Genomic DNA, 21,745 nt, shown 5'->3' with positions numbered 1-21,745 from the left:
CTCATTTTCCAACTCCCCTAGAGTTAAACAGTTGAGTTTTACCGTTTCCAAATCCATTCAGCCGATCTCCAGGTCTGGCACTTTTAGCTGTAGCTTAGCATAGATCATTGAATCTGATTAGAATTGTCTATGTTGACAATGCTAAGAAGTAGCTAAAAATTAATTGCACGCACTGATGACTTTTTTGATGATTTGTTTGCACGTTACAGCACAAAGGACCACAAAATTAGTGCTGATCACAATTTGCACATATTCATGAAAATACCCCTGGATAATGAAATGACAGCCTGCAGTAACTGGGAATATCCCTTCTCGTCTCTGTTTACTGGCAGTTTTCAGTGGTTTTTAATTGCTCCGACGGAATGATATTACGCAGCGCCTGAAAATAGGCTTATTGGAAGTTACCTAGCTGGGGACTATTTTCAGGCGCTGCGTAATATCATTCCGTCGGTCTTAGTACACGATGTAACTACAGAGGAGTCAAGTTCTACCGCCAGACCCGGAGATCGGCTGAATGGATTAGAAAACGGTAAAACTCAACTGTTTAACTCTAGGGGAGTTGGAAAATGAGCCAATTTTCAAAATAGTGGAGTGTTCCTTTAAGAGATATCTAAATTAAGCACATGTATTATACATCTATTATAGCTTATATTTATAAAAGAAATACTGTAGTTCTGGTCCTATGTCTGATTGGTTATGCAGCTCTGATGTAAACTCCAGCAGCACAGTTCGTTTCTTTGTATGGTGAGGATTTTTCAGTGAAGAGTTTTATTGGACAAACATTGTTACACCAGTAGATGGCGACAACTGATACACTGAATCATTCTAGATTGGACCAAATGACTGTCTTTATGAATTTTCTAAATCATTGAATCGGTACATTTTTATATATTAGTTTGTTTCTACCCCTGGTTTTTACTCTTTGATGACGGCCTTTGGCATCAGCATTTCAGAATAAGTTACATTTGTGAGTGAATTATACAGTCACATGACTTGTTTCAACAAAGTCACGTCTTTGTTTGATACACATCAATGAATGTATTTGTTAAAAATGATGCTATTGTAGTTTGTGCAATCTTCCTCAAGAGTGTACTTCAAGTACAGTAAGTGCTAATGCACATTTTGGGATATTTAGCATATAATCAGAATAGTGTTTCCATTCAACATTTTATCTGATATCCCAAAATGCACATAAAAGTACACTGATGGAAGTTTTTTGATCACCCAACATGTGTAAATGTTTGATAGCAGAAAGTTCAGTATGGGTTTTTGGTCAACAAATGCTCTTTTTGGACTGAGCAGAAAGTGTTCAGTTCTGAAAGTTACAGTAGTACATCAAAAATGTGACTTCTCAAAATATAACCAATTTTTATGCCCACTGTTAAATATAGGTTACAGGTGTAGTGCAGAAATAAGCTTCAAACACACCATTCATTAAACGCATCATTCATTCTGCATGCCTTGCTTTAGTGGGATATTCAGTACAGTGATAATGGATTCCGAGCCATTATGTATTTCATTTCCTGTGAGTGATTGCAGGAAAACAGAAGAATATCTATGGAAAAACTGCAAAATTGTACAAGATTAAGGTGTTCACAGTCCTTTAAAAAGCAGGCTGAGATGTACGAAATGAAGATGCATGAAATTAAATCTGTGGATGTGTATGAATGTAATGGCAAAGGAAAAGTACTATATGTCCTACATTTTTGTAGTTTGATTTCCCCATGGACCTTTTTCATTTTCAAAGCATGAAATAAAAAGATTCAATCAGTGATGGGGAAATTTTGTACATTGGCTCATGCGTAATATTCTGTGATATCGCTCATTAATTAAGCAGCTGTTGAAATTTTGCAATTGACATCCTTCTTCTAGATGGTTCCAGCTCAAGCAAACGCTACAATGCTGCATTTCTCTCCGTCAAGTCAAAGCACACAAACTGCTTCATTTTATTTATCACCGACAGCGTTCTTATCTCAGACGAGTTCAACATGAAGCTGTTGCTTTAGTGTTGAGAATATTGGATTCTGAAATTAAAGATGACTCGCCTGATTTGCCTTGGCATTGCGTCTTTTGTTTGTTTCAGATAAACATTTCATTTTGAGATTGAGCCAAATGCAAGCTTTTATGCAGACGTTACACACATGCAAAGAGGTCGGCTTGGTTTCTTTCGAGATTTCTCAGTGTTAACACTCTCTAGAAAAATTAATTAAATGTGAACTGTGTATTTGCTTATTGTCGGTACTACTTTTGTTTAACCACTTGACAAATTTGTTAACTATTTCATTTATATTTACAAAATTTACAAAAATAAAATTTGTAAATTTTCTATAGAGCCACAATGCTGTCGTAAGGTCTTATAGGTTGCTAGGGTATACTAGGTGTTTGCTAGGTCAAAATAACCTATCTACAGTGTCTATACAACGATTTTTTTGTGTTTTTATCATCTTCCAGGTGAATATCCTAAGTCTGATCACTTGAGAAGTAATAGAGCACCATAGGCATCATTCACGTCTAGGTGTGGGATGAGTTACACGCCAAAGTTTATTATGTTTGTATGAGCAAAAGCAAAATTTTCAAGGTGATATTTCAGCTGCTGTATTTTTGATTTCATCTGTGTGAATTGAAATGTGAGCTGTCAGGCTGTTCAGTGAGCTGTTCTCATCTCGTGTGCTGAGGTAATGGAGACAATCAACCTTCAGTTTTACAGGGACGTTTCATGAGGCACATTTGAAGCGGTCCTTGAAACTACCGTAGCTGGTAAAACAAGGATCAGTGTTATAAACCAACTAATTACGAGAAATTGCGTATTCTTCTTTCATGGGCCACTCAGGGCCCATTCTGTTTAATCTGATCTGTGAGGAATGGTTAGATTAACCATTACCGTAGCACACTCACTCGCTTTGTTTTTGAAAGAAGTCTCTTATGGTCAGCAAGGCTGCGTTTATTTTTTTATTAATTTTTTTTAAAGATTTATTTGAGAAGAGGGCCAGATTGGGAAAGGCCCCCAAGCTGGGATTTGAACTAGGGATGCCCACAACACAACAGAACAGCATTATATGTCAGTGCACTGCCCACTAGGCTATCGGCGCAGACCAAGGTGGCATTTATTTGATTAAAAACACAATAGCAACAGCAATTTTGTGAAAAATTATTACAATGTAGATGAATTGTTTTCTATTTTAATATATTTAAAAATGTAATTTATTCCTGTGATCAAAGCTGAATTTTCAGCATCATTACTCCAGTCTTCAGTGTCACATGATCCTTCAGAAATCATTCTAATATGCTGATTTGCTTCTGAAAGATGGGGTAAGCGATTTTTCAAAAACGCTTTAGGAAACTGATTTGGGCCGACTAGCGAAACAAACTTGTAGCCAATCAGCAGTAAGGGGCGTGTCTACTCGTGATGTGGAGGAGAGAGAGTTCAGTGCACAGGACGGACATTAGCCGAGCCTAGCGACAGAAAGATAGAGATGGCGGATAAAAAACAAAAGAGGAAAACTTCTGCGGAACAAAAGAAGGTTTAAGGCAAGAAGTAGGCCCCGTGTAAATATCGGATCAGCTTTCCAGAGCTGGAGAGAACTCAAGGAGCGGAAGGCCTGTGATTGGACGCCGAGGTTGCTTTGTTTCTTCTCGATAGGTGAGTAACACCGTGTCTGCGCCGCAACAGCTAAAGTCTGTCTAGTACACTGGACGTGACAAAGCGACTGTTGAAAATTCAACAAATGTTGAAATTTGTGTCAATACGTCATGAATAGAACGCAGCAGCAGTTTTCTGTCGGGGATTTGTCGTGTCGTGCCGCATCCAGTGTAGACCATAGATATGTATATATATATATCTATAGTGTAGAAAGCATCACTGATTATAATGAGTTCTATAGTATTTTGCCGCGCCACTCGCGTCCGGTGTAGACACGGCATAACATTGGTTTTGCTTCGTTTCACAGAACTAATCGTTGGCTGGGTTGAGTACGTATGTGTGGGGCGAGACCCTCTTTGGGTTAGGGGCGTGTTTGTTTTGGTGATTTCAAATGTCAACATTGGCTACCAGAAATCGCTTACCCCACCTTTAAGAAATGGTTATGAATTATTATCAGTGATGAAAATAGTTGTACTGCTTCATATTTTTATATGTATGTATGTATATACTGTATATATATAAAAGTGCAGAAACATACAAGACTGAAATGGTGGTGGAAAAGTCATGGAAAATCAAACGATGTTGTTTAACCCTTTTAAAACAAATGCTATGCTTTTATTGGTTGCTTAAAGTATAATCAAATTAGCTTAAATATTTATATTACAATAAAAATATAATATTTACATGTTTTCTGCACTCTCCACGTGTCTCTGTCTACAGCTAACGATTGAAATATTGTGTTTTTGCATTACTTAATGCAAAACTAATACCATACTAGTTGATTTGAGGTGACTACCTCACTCAAGCCTCATGGATTATACTTCAGTTTGATTTTAGACTCAGAAAGTGAGTTTAGAAAATATACACCAGCTATAACAATTGATCTTTATTTTGACACAGAAAGATTTTCCAGCATTTAGTTTAAGATGGTGTGATGAGATCTCTCATCTGTCTTTTCTCAGTGCATCTGCAATATTGTTATCACAGCTGTAATGGCATTTCTGTTTCATTAGCAGTAGTTTTGTAAATGCTTTCATAGCAAAGAACTGCTTTTAATTGGGTGCTAGATAGAGAGGCGTTTGAGTGCATCAGATTTTTTACATCATTGGGGTCAGATGAGATGCTGGTATTGTAATTAAAGCTAACTGCTGTGCATTACTGTTTGTTCTATCTTGTTGTTGAAATAAGCCAAACGCATAATTTACAAACCCACTCTCAGACATTAAACCACAAAGCCACTCAAATCAGTCAGTCTTATTACTAATAATTGCATGGATTATTTCACTTTTATAAAACCAGTCAGAGTATCATAGTTACTGTATGTCTGTGTGTGATTTTAGATGTTCCTAAATGTTTTTTTGTGCATTTAGAATAAATGTAAAAGTTACTGAAGAATCATCATTTAAGGTGTATTCACACCTGTCTTGTTTGGTTCGATTGCCCCCTTGGTGTAGATCTTTAGGGCAGGTGTGAATACAGCAATCGCATTCAGGTGCGGACCAAACAACCGTACCGAGACCAAACTGAAGAGGTGGTCTCGGTCCAGTTCCAAACAAACTCTAGTATGAATCAATCAATGAATGACCTTAGCTTACATGTGGTTTTGTTTACAATTTCTGGTTCACTAGCAAAAAAGGGCAGTATGAAAGCGAATACACTCTTACACACACACAAATCCATGCTTAGGCACAGCCAATGACTGAGATCCAGTGTGTTACAGTGGTTTTCAAAAATTGTATTAGTTTAAGTGTATTTTTAAGTGTAGTACAGTAAATAACCTAAATTAAACCTTGATTAAAATGTTTTTAGTTTTAACTGAAAATTCTACTTTCATGTTGTAGCTAATTTAGTTTTGTTTATGGTGAAAAGTCCATCAGGCCAAAAAACATATTGCATTGACCTACAATAAATAACATTTTGGCTTATGTCTAAAGAAAATGTATTGTTCAGAAGTCACCACTGTTATACACTTTTTAGGCCACTCTGTGGTTGAAAAAAAAATCTGTATTTCCAAAATATTACTGCATAATTGCTCCTCTCCTCTCTGATTTGTTCATGTCAGCTCAATCCCTGGGCTTTACTCTGCTCTTGAAATAGACCAGCACAGTTTAGAGTTCCCTGGTGACTCCAAGCCAGACGGGAGGCTGTCCTGGACAATCACAACCCTCCTGCTCCCCTCCACCAGACAGACGTTCCAGCAGCAGCGCCCTCACGCTAGTGCTCCTCTGACCTAATGACTCACTGCATCATCAACTTCTGCATCACATAGCCAGCAAACAGACTGTTCAGGATAAGCAAGGGAAATACACAGTAAAAGGAAGAGTACACATTATCAATGTTTGGTAGTGAAATCTAAAATAAAGTCTTTGATTGATGTATTGCCCTTGTAGTAACAGCCAACAAAGTCTGCTGTTCACTTTGAATGCTTCACAGAACATAAACAGATGTGTCATAATTGCATGAGTGAACCACAGCCTATTAAGCAATGAAACAATTTTAGACTCACAGGTTTGAAATAGTCTTGAGCAGCCATAGACTGATACTGTATATTGGCCAGACAGATATGTCAGGGAGATGACAAATTGATCTATATTTGACCATTTTGAGATTGCCCGCTCAGCTATCAGCCATCATCTCAATGCACAAGTCCTGTTTTTAAACTTTAGTGAATTTCCAGTTGATGATGTGTTAAAAAAAAAGTTTAATTGCAGCATATTAGCCTTTATCACATGCATATTGCTATTACAAGAAAAGTAAATCAGTGGCCAGTTAAGTAAATTAGGGCTGTCAAAAAAGAAATTTGAATTTTGAATATTCATCGAATTTAAAATAAAAATCCACATTCGAATGCAAAAACATTGCATTCGAATTTTAGGTGTGCGTTAAGGAGGCAGCCTTATCAGTGGCGCACGAGATGCGATGACGATGTAAGTGTCGTTGCATTTTAATGTTTTTGTTAGCCTATCCAGTTGAAGCCACTAGATGCGGCACTGCTGCGTTGTTAATTAAAAATATTGTGGAAAAAGAGAACATCAATGCAGAGATCTTGCTTACGTCAAAACTGAAACTAAGCCGTTCACACAGAACGCATATTTTGCGCATTTTCTAGAGGGACATCTATCACCGTTGCACTCGCATCTCGCACAAAAGAGCAGCATGTTTAGAAAGCCATGTAAAATTAATGCAAGTTCAACTTTGAAAAAACATATATCGAGACTTTATGGCAGGGTTTTTCCCATCCCACTGCATCTCATGTTTTTAAATGAAAAATGTACTCTGTGTGATTGGCTTTCGGCGCTTTGTATTAAACTATGCATACATACATGATGCTGTTTTGTTTATAGTTAAGCAACTTAATTAATTATAATTGGTTTATAAACATTATTTTAAACATTATTATTAACATTGCTTTGAATAAACGTGCATTAGTAATATTTTGCTTATAGTAATATCAGAAAAGAAGCCAAAAGCTTTTCTTCACCCTAACTGAAATTGTGCATTTTAAATTTGAATATAATTTGAATATTGATAATATTTAAGTACAAAATTCGAATTTAGTTTTTCAGCCATTTTGACAGCCCTAAAGTAAATATGTATTTATTAATAGTTATAGTTGTATTAATATGTATTCATTGTATTAATTCAAATGTATTTTATTACAAATGATTATTTTAGTATATTAAAGTAAAAACGTATACTAAAACGGGTTGCTTTATGATAGTTTGATGGACTTGGGATAGTTTTCAGGTCTTTTCCAGACATTCCTGCCTCATTGTTGCATTTTTTCAGCACACATAAAAACTCCAACTGTCACGTTGTGATTCACGTTTACGTTTTACGATACACTTTATTCTTCTATAGAAACATGCGTCGTAGCCTACAAGTCAATAGGTGTCATCATCGTACAGTCTACATGCATGTCGTACCCAAGTTTATTAGACCCATGTGGCACAGTGTGATCTGCAATGATCTTATAGGATTGCTAAAATCGTGAAGTGTATAGAAGGCAGAAGAGGTGAAGTTTGCCGTTTCTGTGCTGCTAGTGTTGCCTACCAGTATTACCAGAATAAAGCATATTTTCAAACAACCTTTGCAAGCATCCCTTTCACTCATCACACCCTTACCGTTATTGTTATCCTGTGGCTTGACCATAGGCGGAGCGTGTGTAAGGCTGGGGAAGGCTTAGTCTTCCCCTGGCCATGGGGACTTGGGGCAAAAATGCCACTAAATTGGACAAAAATGTGTCGATTGCGGCATTAAATTAAGATCTGCTCATGTTGCACCATATTTCATTTTAGGCGTTTTTACAATGTTGCGCATTTTAACCAATCACACACATATCTGTTGAGCTTAGGAATGCAATGGCCAATCAGAAGAGTCATCGTTCAAAATCATCAGTTTTGTTGAGTGCGCGCGCGTTCGCTGACTGAATTCCGGACTCTTGCGAATTCTCTCATCATAAACAACAAAGCGCAGATGTATGTACAATGTAAGTCATTCACTGTACATACATATAATTCATTTAACAGTGTATACAGCTTCAGTGATCATAACGATAGTTTTGTTTTTTTGAGAGTGCTTAAACTCGCGATAGATCAATGTTGGTGATAATGTCACTTTCTATATATAATTTATTCGCTGTTTGAATAACCGTGGAAAGGAAACGTTATATAATTATAAATTTCTAAAATTTTTATTAAATTGTAATCACGTTAAATACAAAATCAGTCCCATTAAACTTTTTTTTACCTATTCGCTGTTTGAATAACCGTGGAAAGGAAACGTTATATAATTATAAATTTCTAAAATTTTTATTAAATTGTAATCACGTTAAATACAAAATCAGTCCCATTAAACTTTTTTTTACCTACGACACCCATGTCTGGTTCTTGCCTAAAAAGATGGGTTTATGATGTTTAATACATTTGGCTGCTTTTAGCCTTACCCTGGAGTTGGTTCACCCTCCGCCTATGGGCTTGTCAGTAAAGAGCTAGCATGTGTGGTAAAACTTGATTTTAACTTACCTATCGAGAAGAAACAGTTCGGTGACTTAATTCAAATTCCATCAAATTTCTCCGTCTTGTAAAAACGTTGCCAACATTTGCCCTTGTTTTACCCTGTTATCTCTCTGCACATTTTGGTAAGTCTTCCAATTTTGTACTTCTGTAATCGAATCTGAATTTTTTTTTCCCAAAGTAATGCGTCACTCATCTTCCCACACCTGCTGAACACCGTTTGGCTCAGCCTCCAACAGTAGCCACGCCCCAGACTCTTGCTATTGGTTGAGCTGGGATGATTGACAGATCTGAGTTTAAATGTTTAGACGGTGCCTGGGAGGTTCAATGTTTACACTTTAGTGGAAGACAAACGCATGAATGGCATATTTATAGTAGTCAGTGAATTGAGTTAAGATAATGTATTTTGACATTTTTTAAAAATCGTACCAACTTCCCCTTTAAGTGTTTACATGTCTGTTTTTGTGTGTTTGACAGGAGCTGGTTGGCAGTAGCCCTCCACAGAGGAACTGGAAGGGAATCGCCATCGCCCTGCTGGTCATCCTGGGCATCTGCTCTCTGATCGTCACCTCCGTCATTCTACTCACACCAAGTATGTGCTGCTGTCTGCATGCACCTCACATTTAATCATTAACACAATACAGGTCTAATATGCAAACAAAATGTAATCGTGTGCACAATGCACATTTATTAATATTAGTATGCCTGAAATGTGTTTTTAATATCGCTATTAATAAGGATTGTATGATCTCTGTATAATATCAGTCTTTAAATGCAAGATTTTTAAAATGTACCTGAAGTAGCCTACACTTGCAATAGTTTCACTTTAGCACAATCAAATATACTTCACTATACTGTATCTTTAGTTGGACTTCAGCACTACTTCCACACAATTAAAGTGCATTAAGTTCAAATTAGCAGACTTTTAGTATACCAAAAGTTCAATTGCAGGTTTGTACTATACTTAGCACAAAATAAATGTATTTCAAATACATTTAAGTATTTTTTGTAGGCTTTTGAATAGAGTAACAGAGATATCAACATTGTTACAAACAGCTCAGATTTGTACTTTTTACTTTTATAGCACTGAACTCTTCATACTCTATATATGTCAACAAGTAGCTCTTTTAATTCTGTTTTTGTGTGTCTTTGGAGAGGTGTCTGAGCTTTTCCTCAATAATTTGAATAATACACTTCTGGTATTGTTTATCAGGTATGGTTTTGCTGTGTTTTCGTACACTTAAATCATTTTGTACCAGAGTAAAACTGTATTGTCAGTGCAGGAGAGACAAAGTGATGATGCCAAGCAGCTGCTGCAGCCAAAATATTCCTAGGTTCTGGGTTCAATTTGAATGATTTTCCAGGGTAATTAGTATAGCGTGTATTATATGACTGTACTTTAACACAAGAAAAGTGGGCCACCATGTTTCCCCAGAGTTCAGTTAAATATATTTTTTTCAAACACGAGTGATAGAGTATGTATGCAAACATGGATCAATTGTTAGAGAGACTAAATTAGGATTTGCCTCAAGGAATGAGTGAACTCATTTTTAACCCTCGCCTAATTGAGGGTGAGCTGTTTCCTTGTGAGGGGCTTGCAGAAAGACATCTAAAAGTACCAGGGTTATTTTGAGTATTATATTGAGTACTAATACTACTTATATACTATTTATATACAGTAGTGTTTATTAATAGCTTTTATTTTTTCAGCTATCATTGTATTTGTAGTTTTATAGATTTTTTGTGCTTGTCATATATATATATATATATATATTACATACCTATTTTACGTAGCTTTGTTTTTTTAATTTTAGTACTTCAACAGGCAACATTTCTTATTTTTGAGTTTTTAATGTAATATTATTTTTATTTCAGCTTAATTTCAAAGTAACATTTCCATCTACTTCAACTTAAAAACTTAAGTTACATTTATTTTTTAAGTTTTTAATCTATTTTTCTATTTTTTAAAGTTTTATTTCATTTTATTTCATTTTAACACTATAACATTTCCACTTATTGCACTGTAAAAATTAGAGTTCAGTTGTTTCCTTAAACTTTTAAGTAAAATCAAACTGGCTGTACAAGTTATTTCACCTTAAAGTTTTATAGATTTTTTGTGCTTGTCATATATATATATATATATATATATTACATACCTATTTTACGTAGCTTTGTTTTTTTAATTTTAGTACTTCAATAGGCAACATTTCTTATTTTTGAGTTTTTAATCTAATATTATTTTTATTTCAGCTTAATTTCAAAGTAACATTTCCATCTACTTCAACTTAAACACTTAAGTTACATTTATTTTTTAAGTTTTTAATCTATTTTTCTATTTTTTTAAGTTTTATTTCATTTTATTTCATTTTATTTCATTTTAACACTATAACATTTCCACTTATTGCACTGTAAAAATTAGAGTTCAGTTGTTTCCTTAAACTTTTAAGTAAAATCAAACTGGCTGTACAAGTTATTTCACCTTAAACTATATTAAACTGACTTAAAATATTAAGTTATGAAAAAAATTAAGTTGAAGATAATATAGTTAAATTAATGTGATGAGTAAATGGAAAATCATATTGTATGTTGCCATGACTTATTGATCATGTCATTTTTTTTTTCCAATTACAGATTTATTTAATATTATTATTATTATTTAAAGTTTTAGTTTTAGCTCAGGATATCAATGCTGTTATAATCATGTTTATCCCATATGTTGTATGAAGAAGTGAAATGTCATTCCACTTTGCCTTTCTTGCTTCTACTCTTTCTTGCAAAGTGTTAAACTCCTGAATGGATACTTGTTATGTAGTGAGACAAACTATGTGGGTGAGTGTATAGTTGTTTAATAACAAAAACACCTCTGGCTGATTAGATCAATGTGCGGATCAATAGTGCTCTAAATAGAATGAGACCCACTAGGGAGCCCCAGTTGCGCCCTGCACCTCATGTGAGCTCTAGTAATTGGCTGTGGCTCTGTGGACCAGCGAGGGAGTTGTTTGCTGAAGCCAGATCTCACGGGGACAGAAGCCAGACAATATGGTGGGAGCTATGCATACTTTTATTTAAAAAAAAAAAAAAAAAACTTCTTGTTTTCCCAGTTTTTTTGTTTGTTTTTTTTTTGGTGGTCTCGTGGGGCCCGATGGAGGCGGTTTATATTTAAGTTCCAGAGTTACTTTCAAAATTTGAAGTTTGAGGAAAACCTGAACACTCCTGTTTTAAACTCACAAACCTAAGCTTGAAGAGCAAATGTGCTGTGAATAATAAATCAGAATCTGTAAACAAGAACACTGGAGGCGATTATTGTTTTTCTACATAACTTACAAAGTACTTCAAACACACCTTTCATTGTCTGATAGAGAAACGCATTGTTCTGGCATCCTTATTGAATGAAAAGAGAGGTGCAAAACTGAAAAGGAAGGTGTAAGTTGTACATTTTGCAAGAAAATACTATTTCTCAGACTACTATTTTATACTCCTATTTTTCAGTCCTTGTGCTTCGAATATTCATGGTTTAATTAAATGTGTTGCCGTTTCTGTGAAATGTACCAGTAATTTCTGAGTGAAAAATGTTTCTACAACTGTTTTTTTTTTCAATGCTGAAATATAGAGGAGCTATTTCAAGTTTGCATGTGTACACTAGGACATTGGTTAGAAAACATAATTCAACTGGCGGACCACTAATCTGGGGGAAAACACCACTTTTATTGTTGAATGTATTATATGCATTGTTTTTTAAATGAAAATGAACTCAAATATACGTTAATGTCATTTCAATTGAAACTTGTATGTCATGTATTTATATTTGCAATTACACATTTGTAATGATAAAGCTGCAATTTAGTACATTTAAAATATATTAACTCTACACATAAAATCGAATAACACTAGAGTTAAAATGAAAATCAAGTGCTTTAGATGTGCTTTAGTATGTTAGTCAACACATACAGTAAGTGTAATAAGTGTACTTCTTTAAAATAAAAAATTATATATATATTAAATATATATATATATATATATATATATATATATATATATATATATATATATACCTGTATATACTTCTAAGATATGTAATTCTCTACAGGTGGGAAATCAATACAATTAATTGCACTTATTTTTGACAAGGGATGGCTGTTTGTCTGTGTAACACCTTTGTAATTTTCAAACTATAATCTTTCAAAAATGTAAAACTATTTAAAATGTTTTCCAGCAGTTTACCTTGACAAACTTTTGTGCTCACAGCTGAGGATGACAGTCTGGCCTCCAAGAAGAAAGTCACGATTGAGGACATGTTCAGTGGGAAGCTCCAGGCACACGACCCTGAGGTGACATGGATTAGCGGTGAGTGGCGGCTGAGTTTTACTCCCTGTTGTTCAGCTGCCAGCGCTGTGGGTGGATGCAGGACCTTTATCATCATCTCATAACACCAAAGAAAGAAATTGCATCAGGATCTGCATCTAAAGCCTCATACTGATTGAATGCAATCTCTGTGGTACTTCAGATGAAAATCCCCATTTAATATGGACGGGTGTGTTGAAATATTCTTCCCCAGAATTGCATATTCTTTTCTTCCTTTGTCCAGGCTTGAATTCTTTCACGCTGGCTTAGAGGCTCTGGGTTTTCATCATACTCTTAAAGCAAATGACTGCAGACTGAGAGTCACTTTATTGCCTTTTATTGATTGTAAAACTGGGAAAGGGCTGTGTATTACTTTCCATTTCCAACCATGCAGCATACAGTACCTGGTTAAAAAAAAGAAAAGAAAAAAAAAAAAAATATATATATATATGTGTGTGTGTGTGTGTGGTTAGAACCAGCTTTTCTAGCTGGTTTACACTGGTACATGGTTTCCAGCTGGTTCAAAATAGTCATTTATGATCATCAGATGATACATACTGGTATACATGGTTTGCTCAATGGAATTAATAGCTGGGTATTTATTTTGACAAGGTAGATAATCCTGTTCCAAGTAGTTTATTGAAACTTGTTTCCTCCATGGAATTAAAAAAAGGTGATTGTGACTTTTATCTCACAACTGAGACATTTCCTCACAATTCTGCACATATATATATATATATCAATTTGAGCTTTTTTCTCACAATTCTGAGAAAAAGTATTTTTCAAAAGTATTTACAGTATACTCACAATTGTAAGAAAAGTCAGAATTAAAAAAACCACAGTTGCCTTTTTTATTTTTTATTTTGTAGTGAAAACAGGAAAAAAAACTGAATTGTGAGATGTAAAGTCCAAATTCTGAGAAAAATTCTGGATTGATAGATATAAACTCAGAATAAAAAAAAAAAGCCAGAATTGTGAGACGTAAACTCAGAATTCTGAGGGAAAAAAGTCAGAATTGAGATGTAGACTCAGAATAAAAAAAAATAAAAAAAAAAAAGTCAGAATTGTGAGTTGTAAATTAAAAAAAAAAATCAGAATTGTGAGATGTAACTTCAGAATTCTCAGGAAATAAAATCTGAATTGTGAGATGTAAACTCAGAACGCTGACCTCATACGTCATGCTCCCGGAGCTGCTTCTGTGAACAACTGTTGGCGCAAGCTATTTTAAAGTGATTATTACGTTTTGAATATTCTTACAAAAACGCATCGATTCGCTACAGGAGACTTTTGTTCACCCCCGGAGCCGTGTGAGACACTTTTTTTATGGATGGGTGCTTTTTATATAACTTCTTTTGGACTGATGCATGCAACACCCGCTGAGTGGCATGAAACAGCTTGAAAAATCAAAGACAATTTTTTATATAACTCCGACTGGATTCGTCTGAAAGAAGAAAGTCATATACACCTAGGATGACTTGAGGGTGAGTAATTTATGGGCTAATTTTCATTTTTGGGTGAACTAACCCTTTAAGATTTGAAGCACATTCAATACAATTAAGCACAATTCTTTTTCACAAAGGAAGCTATTATGGGAACAAATTAACGGTAGGGTTCTCTGTCTCAGACTAGAGTGCTCATGCTGACAGCAAGGAAATCATAATCACTTTAACTAGCACTGGGCTTCAAAAGAAGAGAAACTGTAACCAAGCACTTCTGCTTGCTGTAGTGTTTTGCACGCTATCATGTAGGTACTTCTCATTGAGGTTGTTCTGGTGTTGGTCTCTCTTCCTGTGTCTGAAATTTCAATCGATTTTTGGCAGGGTGAAGAATAGGGGTGTCCTTTGTTTGCCCTTGTTTGTGTTATAAAGGTGCAGCCCTGGCGCCTTGTAAAGCGTGCAAAAGATGTAAATCATGTTTTGATCTGCATTTTGATGAATCATTTTTGTTATTCTGCTGCTGAAAATGCGTTTGTTGATTTAAGGCTGTGTTTACCTCGGAGAAACAGCCCTATTATTCTCTCTCTGACATGCTCCACAACTCAGCGTCGAGCCTTTTTAAAAGCGATCACTCGTCTGTATTATTTATCAAGGCGGGCGCTATCTGCATTCAGGTCTGGAGCAGACTTGTTTACCGGGGTAGGTATAACATTTACAGCCGGCATAAATAAAAAACACAGTTGCCTTAGCAAAACAGGAACTTTTAAAGCTGGGACAAATGAGCCAATGCTTTAAAATGAGCTGTAAAAAGATTTTAAAGGCTTTCCATAAATGAATGAATGCATTTATGGGTTATAGAATGAACCCAAATCATTTTATGTGCATGAAGCACAACAGTAAATCTATAGCTGTCTGTTCTGACCAGAATGAAGTGATTGTCCATAAATCTTACCCTATTGTTGTTTATAGATCTGCTAGTTTATATTATGTAGTTGTTAATTATTTCAGGTTTTTTATTTTTAATAAATGTATAAAGTTTACAAACCGTTTTTATTTGGTTTGTCATTGTGATGTTTGGAGTGTAGAATGATGAGGAGAAAAAGTTATTTAAAGTAGTTAAACATACAGTAAGGCAACAACATGACAAAACATGAAAAAATGAAGGAGTACAAATTATATGCGTGTGTGTGTGTGTGTGTGTGTATACATATATACATATATACACACACACACACACACTATAAAAAATCTAACTAAAAGCTACACATTTTATGTTGATTGTTGCTTTGAAAATTTTCAGTTGGTTCATCTAAAGTACTAAAATTGTTCAAATACATTGTTCACACACACACACACACCCAAACACATCTATCTCTCTCTCTCTCTCTCTCTATATATATATATATATACAGTGTATATACTGTATACATACATATATATATATATATATTCTCCAAAGTTTTTGTAATTTTTTAAGTTTTTGAAAGTATTTTTATGTTCACCAATACTGCCCTTTAATGGTTTTGAGATTAGTTTGTTTTTTGACAGAGAGAAAGTGGAGCTGACCCCTAATGAGGTGCAGAGCACCGCACTGCAGTACGCCGGATGGGGTCCCAAAGGACAGCAACTGGTAAGATAATCATACACACACACACACACACACACACACACACACACACACTCACACTCTCTACCACCGATGAGTCACTGAAAAAATTGGTTTAATACGTTGCCTTTCTGTATATAGCCTGACATTCATTATAACATTATTAAGCTTATGATTTTGTGGAGCATGTAACATGCAATATGCATATTTACTGCTTAAACAAGCAATATTAATACAGTACATTCAACTGTACAAGTTACTACATGCATATATTGTGTATGTATACACGATTTTGATCATTTCTTTCAGTATTTTATATTCTTTTCCTGGGAAAGTGTGGGTTTTATTGAAACTACATGTAATGACCATCATGATCATAATCTACATCAAATCCTGGTTTGCCTTCATCCACTGGTCATGATAGAAATCTAAAGAAGCCCAAATCCGTGCTAATCTTTAGAAAACACAGTATTTTAGGCTCTCAGCTCAATGACTAAAGCACAACAGCTCTTTTTCGGGTGCTAGAAGAACATGGATGTGCCATACCTGAGCTGTAAATAGTAATTGCATCTATAAGGCTTGTATAAAAATTAGTGTAGCTGTATACTTTAGCTAGTCACAATAAAAAAAAGTTTTTACTTACCATTTTGAATTGTCTTGTAGATTTTTTGAGGTTCACTTAAATTGTCCTGCAGTGCGACAAATTAATTTTTAAAAGTACCGGTATTCCATGTAAACTATAGTTCAAAAGCTTGGGGTCAGTATGATTTTTAAAAGAAATGTATACTTTTATTTATCAAGGATGCATTTAATTGATCAAAAATGACAGTAAAGACATTTATGAAGTTAAAGATTTTTGTTTCAAATAAATGCTGTTATTCTGAACTCTCTCTGAAACAAAAAAGTATCAGTTTCCACAAAAATATCAAAAAACTGTGATTTTGATGATAATAAATATTTCTTGAGCAGCAAATCAGCATATTCGAATGATTTCTGAAGGATCGTGTGACACGGAAGACTAGAGTAATGATGCTGACAATTCAACTTTGATCACAGGAATAAATTACATTTTAAAATACAAAAAAAAATTAAATACAAAACAGTTCAATTAAATTGTAGTAGTAATTTACTATATTATTGTTTTTTAATGATCAAATAAAGGCAGCCTTTGTGAGCATAAGAGACTTCTTTCAAAAACATTACAAAATGTACCATCCCCAAACTTTTGAACAATAGTGCATTCAATTTAAAACAAACAACCAAAAAAACATAATCCGGACGAAGAAGCGGCAGCCACAATGCGCCAGCGTTCTCTTCGCCGGAAGCATCTACTCATGATCTGAAAAGTTATATTGTTTAAAATAATTTTACATGGTCAAACTGCTTAATATTTTGTATTAACCACCCAAATTCTGCTCAACATTTAAATAAATAAGTGCGAATCAAATAAATAAGTGTGAATCATCTCCAGTAGAGCACAGGATCTGAAGATGTGAGCTGCTCATATCGGCCTGATTGTGTCTGTGTCGTGCTGGCAGAGATAAAGCAGGACTCTAGTAAAGCAGTGGCAGATGGCAGCAGCATGACACAAGCCCATTTCAAAAGAGCTGATTTTAGTTTCTTTCTGACCTTAATTAGTGGCGTTTGGTAAGGCAAGAATCACTATTACTCTTACCATAGTTAATGTTAGAGATTTAAAGAAACCCCTAACTAACTGTAGCTTTAAAATGTTTTAAAGGGATAGTTCATCCTAAAAAAAAAATTGTCATCATTTACTCACCCTCATGTTATTCCAAACCTGTATGAGTTTCTTGCTTCTTGAACACAAAAGAAGATATTTTGAAGAAGGCTGGGCAACAAACAGTTGCCGGTAGCCATTGACTTTCATAGCAAGGAAAAAAATTGTATGGAAGTCAATGGCTACATGTAACTGTTTGGTTACCAGCATTCTTCAAAATATCTTATTTTGTGTTCAACAGTAGAAAGAAATTCATACAGATTTGTACCAAACATGAGAGTGAGTACAAAATGTTCATTTTCAACAAGCCCTTTAATCCTCATCCTGTACTGTCTGTGCTATAGATGTGAATGGTGTAAATGGCTTGTTGAGGAAAGGTGTACTGTCACTTTTTAACTTTATGGTTTTCATCCGGCAGACAATTTAAAAAAAGATCTGAACCCAAGGGCGTCATGTGTCCTCTAGTGTTTGTGATGAGCAAACAAGACAAACAGACAGTGTTTGCATTAGTACTGCAGTCTGTTGTTTTTGTAGCAAAATCATCTGTTATCAGTAAACACAAGAAGTGCAATATAATCCACGCATGTATTATTTGTGTTTACCTGCAAACACAAACTCATATATGGCACTGCACTGTCATAATCATACACAGATACATGTTTGTTTTTGTGTGTTATAAGCAAAGCACACATGCTCACTCACATGTGTGTGAGCGGAGCATCAGGTGTGTAATTTTCCGGGCACCCGTATGCTGTCCCGTGCCCTGTGCCTTTGTGACACCTCCGGCAATTCGTTTTTCGTGACAGAGCAATCAGCAGGGGTCTGTACAGCCAGAACCTACACTGAAGGTCATATCCCAGACTCCTCCGGGGGGAAGAGAGCGTGAGACAGATCAAAATGGCGGTCATGGATGAGCAGAGATAGAGATGTAGAGGAGGAGTCGCTGTACATCACCACCATTAATCTTCTAACAAATATTTTAATCTTCATCTTTACTTAAAGTTTCAGTTAGAATAGTTTGTAAGAATGTGAGTGTAAACACAACGAGGCTTTAAAAGCAGGTAGATTCCTATATAAGGTCTATTCAGTATTATTCAGTGGCTTTTTTGCTTGCTCAGGAGCAAATTAGCCTCCTCCATCCCCAACTCCTCCTTTCGCCACAGTCAGGACTTGGCTTTCTGATATTCCTCATTGAATTAGACTTCTTTTATCCTAATGTGGTTACACTTTAATATCATTAAGAACATTAATGATATCTGCTTTGTTCTGTTCTGTTTACCCTAAGGGGGTTATTGCTACTCTCCTTGCTCATTCCCTGCTCTCCCTGCCTGTCTGTCTCTGTCTGTCTGTCTGTCTGTCTGTCTGTCCGTCTATCTATCTGTCTGTCTATCTATCTGTCTGTCTGTCTCTCTGTCTGTCTGTCTGTCTCTTTGTCTGTCTGTCTATCTATCTATCTGTCTGTCTGTCTGTCTCTCTATCTGTCTGTCTCTCTGTCTGTCTGTCTGTCTATCTATCTGTCTGTCTATCTATCTGTCTGTCTGTCTCTCTGTCTGTCTGTCTGTCTCTTTGTCTGTCTGTCTATCTATCTATCTGTCTGTCTGTCTGTCTCTCTATCTGTCTGTCTCTCTGTCTGTCTGTCTGTCTATCTATCTGTCTGTCTATCTATCTGTCTGTCTGTCTCTCTGTCTGTCTGTCTGTCTCTTTGTCTGTCTGTCTATCTATCTATCTGTCTGTCTGTCTGTCTCTCTATCTGTCTGTCTCTCTGTCTGTCTGTCTGTCTATCTATCTGTCTGTCTATCTATCTGTCTGTCTGTCTCTCTGTCTGTCTGTCTGTCTCTTTGTCTGTCTGTCTATCTATCTATCTGTCTGTCTGTCTGTCTCTCTATCTGTCTGTCTCTCTGTCTGTCTGTCTGTCTATCTATCTGTCTGTCTATCTATCTGTCTGTCTGTCTCTCTGTCTGTCTCTTTGTCTGTCTGTCTGTCTATCTATCTATCTATCTGTCTGTCTGTCTGTCTGTCTGTCTGCCTCATGAGCTGTTCCTCTCACTCTGCTCACATTTAGAGTAAATGACAGTGATTAGATGCATAACAGTTACAGATAAATACCAGGGCACAAGCGCAGCCATTAGTCAAAGGCAAGACAAAATCAGACCACGATTCACAAACATCACAGTAATAAGACAAAACCACAGTTTTAAAGATCTCCTTAAAAAATAATACTAATCACATCGAAGAGCTCTTAATGGTTTCAAGTGCAGTACAATTATCAATCCTCAGCATTTCCAAAGCTGTAATTGCATCTTCTCTTAACAGTTATCTGAGCTTCTGTGTTGATCATTACAACAAACTAGACTAGACACAATCTCAGCACACACAGGCCTAATGTGTGACCTCTGAATACAAGAACACAAGCTGCACGTAATACAAACATTAAAAAAAAAAAAACTTTCAAAAAATACACTGTTCACACTAGTTTATTTAATTGTGTCCACTAATGTCCAGCAGTCGACACACATGCACCATATGTGAATTCTGAACTTTTATCTTTTATTTATATATGTTATTCATTTTGTTTGATAACATTCTGTGGTGGGAAAAAAATGTCTAGCTCTTTTGTTGCCAAGGCAAATTTCATAGCTAGCTAGCATTTTTCTTCCATCTCATATGTCATATCAAACATGCTCTTTATTGACATTGTTTTCTTGATGTAAACTAACATTTGAACAAATTTATTTTGGACAAAATTGTTGGTTGTGGAAGGAATGATGCCAGAAGAGACTGTAAATTGATAAATAATTTTTCACAATAATCAATACAATTATTTATTTCATATAAACTGCCATTGAAAAGTTGGAAAAATAAACAAGGTTTCCAAGTTTCCAACAAAAAAGAAAGATGTTAGGAGGGTGAATCTGTTGTACCAGCTGAAAAGTGCTGTTCTAAATTGAATTGAAATTGGTACATTGTAAAGCTGTCCTCTTCTTACAGTTTTTCTCAGTCGCTTTGGTGCATTTCTCAGATCAGAAATTAAATTCTCAAAAGTACTTGTTTAACCTCCACATCATCTAGTCACTTGAGCACATCATAAAAGCAGTTTCTCATTCTTTTGAACAAGTTGCGATTGCTTTGGTACATTCGTGCAATTGATTATGTACATTTGTCTGCAGTTTCCTCAGTTGCTAATGATGCTCAAAATGTATTATGTAGTTCTCTGTGCAATAGTCTTACCCCTCAAAACATCTAGTCATTAGTTCATCGTATAAGTCAATAAAAGCAGAATGGTTGATCTAGTTGTCATAAACTGTCAAGCATATTTTCTACACATTTCTATTAGACTTTTTGTAAATTTGCCATGAATTGTGCAGGTGAATCTTGACTTTCTCTAATGAAATCAACCAATGATAAACCAGTTTTCGGAAATAGCTCAAGTGTAGCTGTAAATCCTATCCAGTCTCTTTCAATCAATATCCCACAAACAGTAATGTGTAAATTTGTACTTTTGAAATGGATATATGGCATACATAAGAAGTGCAGCCTTCTGCATTTCAATACAGTAACTGTCATCCAAACTGTTGCCATCAGGTAATACTAACAGAGTGCACTGTTATATTGACAATATGACTAAGCTTTTTGACTATCTTGTTTGTAAACAATAACACAAGAACTTTTAATTCTGATGGCACTGATATGTTCATTGACAAATACTTACTTTTGAGAGATGAGCTAAAGATTTTGAGTAAGTTACAGGCTTTTGCAAGTAATCCATTGTGTGGTGCTATATGTACAAATTGTTTTGAGAAATGCACTAAAGCGACTGAGAAAAACTGTAGTGAAATACTGTTACATTGTAATTTATTATCATTTTTGTTTTTAAAAGTCTTTTTTTTCAGGCATGGTCTGTTACACTGTAAAAAAAAAAATCTGTGACATTTACGGTAAAATACCGGCAGCTGTGGTTGCCAGAACTTC

The 21,745-nt window shown here is 35.3% G+C and overlaps 2 protein-coding genes across 2 annotated transcripts in view; both read left to right on the top strand.

The window, feature by feature from the left end:
* Positions 1-13,266, top strand: part of LOC107593834 (dipeptidyl aminopeptidase-like protein 6) — a 91,063-nt gene extending 77,797 nt beyond the window's left edge. Inside the window, exons 2-4 of the mRNA XM_016283711.1 lie at positions 9,133-9,247; positions 12,901-12,999; positions 13,241-13,266. Of these exons, the coding sequence (XP_016139197.1) occupies positions 9,133-9,247; positions 12,901-12,999; positions 13,241-13,266 (240 nt within the window). The remainder of the gene's footprint in view (positions 1-9,132; positions 9,248-12,900; positions 13,000-13,240) is intronic.
* A 2,324-nt stretch (positions 13,267-15,590) lies between these two features.
* The window catches only part of LOC107593833 (dipeptidyl aminopeptidase-like protein 6), a 26,507-nt gene continuing 20,352 nt past the window's right edge, over positions 15,591-21,745 (top strand). The window contains exons 1-2 of the mRNA XM_016283710.1: positions 15,591-15,598; positions 15,981-16,062. Coding sequence (XP_016139196.1) covers positions 15,591-15,598; positions 15,981-16,062 — 90 coding nt within the window. The remainder of the gene's footprint in view (positions 15,599-15,980; positions 16,063-21,745) is intronic.

Source organism: Sinocyclocheilus grahami, unplaced genomic scaffold (assembly GCF_001515645.1).
Source record: "Sinocyclocheilus grahami isolate Dianchi unplaced genomic scaffold, SAMN03320097.WGS_v1.1 scaffold176.1, whole genome shotgun sequence".
Classification (NCBI taxonomy): Eukaryota; Metazoa; Chordata; class Actinopteri; order Cypriniformes; family Cyprinidae; genus Sinocyclocheilus; species Sinocyclocheilus grahami.
Note: the sequence above shows the minus strand (reverse complement) of the source record. Positions and strands in the feature narration are given on the sequence as shown.